Below are 3971 nucleotides of genomic sequence, written 5' to 3' on the forward strand. Positions count from 1 at the left end.
ACCAAGGTCCTGGACGTGGGGCTGGCTGGTCTTCAGTCTGCTGATGACAGAGTTGTGTCTGCCTTTCATGACACTTGCATTATCTGAGTTAAAGGCTATCAGGTTCTCCCAGGGAATGCCTCTTTTTCTATTGAAAACAGGGAAAATACAATTAAATGTCTCAGACAAAACCTAAGATTATAATTAAATGCAAACGGATTACACATATCAACAACACTGTGCAGTTCTCCTACCTTAGCGCTTCACTCAGTTTTTCATACAGATTTTCTGCATTTCCTACATTGCATACAGGCATCTCCATGAATCTTGTAGCGACCTGCAGAGTGGCTTCATCATAGAGTCTGGCCAGGATGACGAATTGTTTGTCTGTTTTTCTGTTGTTYGATTCGTCGCACATAAGTGAAAATGGTTGAGATCGACATGTTTTGGCCAACTCGTCATCTAGCTCTGCTGCTATGGCACCTGTTGAGTGAGTGCACAGTAATTAGCTAACACAATTACCCTACATTGTATAAGGAACATTATCAAATAGGCATGCACAATATACCTAATTTAATGCAGCTTACCTTTGATGAGTTGTGTAGCCTTGGTTTTCCCCGCTGAGTATTTTCGTGCAATTGCAGAGTCTGGGAACATCTCAGCTACACATTTGTTGAAATCATCACAGAAGGTAAAAGCAACGTTGTTTTTCGCACACAGCATTGCCATTTTAACCTCCGCATTTATGACCTGGTCTGCCTCTGTGGCATTTCTAGTCACAAAAGGGGACATCGCCTGGGCATGTYTTTGTGCCTCTAGCCCGCGTTTGTGCTTGACGGAYTTTTCATGCTGACGGACATCGTTCCTTCCCCCATGAGAGACACTAAAGTCGCAGTTACAAATCTTACAAAACGCGTAATTGTGCCCCACCCTACTCTTCTTTAGGAAAGTAAATTCGCTGTCCCATTTTTCAAGATATTTACACGAAGTCTTAACCTTTTTGGCAGGAACGCCTTCTCTCTCTTTAACTTCATCCATCTCTGATTTGTTTTTCCGGGTTTGTTCCCGCTGCCAACACTAATATCGCGAGAACTGCCACCCAGGCTACTGCAGGCGGCAGTTCTCGCGAGGCTAGTGACATAGTTCAGAGGCACTGGAATGTTTTTTATTAAATAATATTATAATACGGGAAATTTCCGGGAAAATAATAATTCGGGATGACGACGGGAAAGAGGGGGAAAATCCGGTAGTTTCCCGGCCAAAACGGGAGACTTGACAGGTATGACTAAAACTTCCAGGTATCTCTAGTCATACACGGACAGAGTGCTGTTCTTTTTTGATAATGTCTTCCCAGTTTTTGAGACCTTTGGTGGAAGTTCTTCATAATCTTTGTGAATAATGATATGCCTCATCAGGGAGTTGCTATCACAGAACAGACACCCACACTCCCTGCAAAGGCCATTGAAACATTCCCATTCTTCATCTGATTATGCTTGTCTAAATGATACATCATACGTCTATGGAAATGCCCTTTTTCCTTGGAATTAATATTGCATCTTGTGCATAAAAAGAAAGGTAGATCTCACTCAAGTTGCTCTCTCTTCAACTGCTCCACTTTTGGACCACCATTGTTTTCATTTTCAGGGTCATTTCCCTCATTACAGTTTTGCAGTGCTGTGCTATAAATACAGCGCTCAGAGTCTAAAACTATGTTCCTGAAGAGGCTTTTCAATGCCATTTTCCCATATTTAATATTAGATAGTAAAAGTTCATCTTTGTTGCTCATGTCAACATTTTCAACATTATTACGGCTGCCAGTATTACCAGAGCTGTTGTTAACCTTTTTTTTATTGGACAACCTGAAATGCTTTTTAAAGGGCCTCCTTTCTCTTCGGTGCATCACTCTGGTCTCCAGCCTTCAGCCGTTGTGCAAAAAGCACTTTCTTGTTGAATCCCATCTGATTACTTGAAACATTATCATAAACACAACTGTGCTTCCCGACCGCTCTACGTCCCACGGAGATCTTGTTTTCATTGTCTGTTTTGTCAAAGGTTGGCTAATGTGCATTTGCTTCGTACTGTCACCTGACAGTGCAGAACAAGCCGGTTTGGACTCGTTCTGTACTGGGTGAGACAGTGGCGTGTTGACACCTGGCTGTGTGGCCGGTGTTTTTCACGACAGGCCCCGCTGTGTTCTTCCAAGCGTCTGATTGAAGCTCACTGGGTGGTGATAACACCTCAAGGCTCGTGTCCTTCTCCGCTTGCCACGTGGCATCCAGGACACTGTTAGATAAAACAGTGCCTTTGTTCGGGGCACAGTATACCTCTGAGGTATGGTGTGAACCAGGTCCATTAACAAGTGCTCCTAAAGGCAATGAATTGCCTGCATGGGGAACAGCAGGGACACTACTGTATACAAATGGATTCGGCTGGGTTCCATTTAAAGGGTTTTTCGTGTTCGTCTGAGGACAGGACTGCCGCATTGTTTTTCAGGGAGAATGTGTGACTCTGTAATGACTTCTGTGTTCGACCTGGGCTGTCAGACAGACTCCACGTCTTTGTCCTCTTGTACATTTGACTTTAGATCAAGCACAAGCACTGACTCTCTGAAACATAATAACAATAAAAGGGCCAAACATTATTTGAAGAAAATTCCCATTGCCAGCCACCTTAGACCAAAATTATCTAATGTTGTGAAAGAACACAGGTACAGATATATTGGTCAAATCACATGATCTCATGTGATATTTCAAGGTGTCAAACTCAAACTAATTGTTGTTAATGGACTCTCAGCTACATCAACACTAAAAAAAATTAGTGTTGGCTAATGTCTATTAGCTATGGTTGACATCTTGAAAGGTGATCTCCACTCAGGATATTTTTAGAACACTGGTCATGTGACTACATCCATTAGACATATTGGTTTCAATCCCAGTGTGAGGTTTAGCTGTGTTTAAACTTAAAGAGATTTGAGAAAACGGTATCAAATTCAGCAAGCCATCAAAGGCTGCGTCACACGGCAAGATTTTAAAATGGTCGGCCGATTTTCAAAGACTGATAAAACGCATGAAGATAAAAAACATGGATATACAAGTTTGGTCCTATCATGTGTGCTGTACAGCTACACGACAAGAAACAAGGAAAAAATCTCTGGTGACCTCCAGAGAGACGTGAGTCCAGAGAAAATAAATATTTGGGATGAGGAAAAAACAATACTGATCGATTGTGTACTATTTTTACCAGAGGAAAAACAATTAAAATTTACTTTTAACATCCAGAAGACTTTCTGGCAAGTCAGGACAGTTTTTTGTCTTCTGTATTTTGGAATCCCCTTCGTGTTTACGTCACCTCGCTTTCTGACTGGCTACACATCTCATTCAACAGGTTGTGAGCTCGTTTGTTCTCCAGTGAACACCACACAGGCTGTGATGTTGAACGAAAAAATCAAACATGTTGAATATCCCTGATTTGAGGTTGGAGCGGTCCCACGGCGGGAATATCTGCTCATATTATCTTTAGAGCCATCACGATAATCTGTACTTCCTTAACATTGTCGGAAGGGAAAAACTGGGCCAGAATTTGGCATAATTATCCTGCCGTGTGATGCAGCCTTAAGTTATAAAACATCGGTAGACACACCAACCTTTTTAACAATTCCACTCACTTTCCAAGTTTGTTGAAAACCTCGACCCTCCAGTCAACCTTTCAAATAAACTTTCCTGTGATTCCTGTACCAGGGAATCATCAGCGGCATGACGGCTCAGTGCAAGAAGGTCCTGGGTTCGATCCCCGGTTCGGACCTGGGGTCTTTCTGTGTGGAGTATGCATGTTCTCCTCATTCTTGTGTGGGTTTTCTCCGGGTACTCCGGTTTTCCCCACCCCTAAAAACATGTACATTATACAGGTGCTGGTCATAAAATTAGAATATCATGAAAAAGTAGATTTATTTCAGTAATTCCATTTAAAAAGTGAAACTTGTATATTATATTCAT

General features: G+C 42.1%; 1 protein-coding gene across 1 annotated transcript; it reads right to left on the reverse strand.

Annotated features, from left to right (window-relative positions):
• LOC106513779 (uncharacterized) lies at positions 1-1258 on the reverse strand (the record flags this gene model as incomplete). The annotated part of the gene is given in 3 exon segments (XM_014002760.1): positions 1-127; positions 234-462; positions 567-1258. Coding segments are annotated over 3 exon segments (807 nt in total), but the record flags the coding sequence as incomplete, so codon positions are not given.
• Between the last annotated feature and the right edge of the window lie 2713 nt (positions 1259-3971).

The sequence above is a fragment of the Austrofundulus limnaeus genome, unplaced genomic scaffold, assembly GCF_001266775.1.
Source record: "Austrofundulus limnaeus strain Quisiro unplaced genomic scaffold, Austrofundulus_limnaeus-1.0 Scaffold15, whole genome shotgun sequence".
In the NCBI taxonomy this organism is placed as follows: Eukaryota; Metazoa; Chordata; class Actinopteri; order Cyprinodontiformes; family Rivulidae; genus Austrofundulus; species Austrofundulus limnaeus.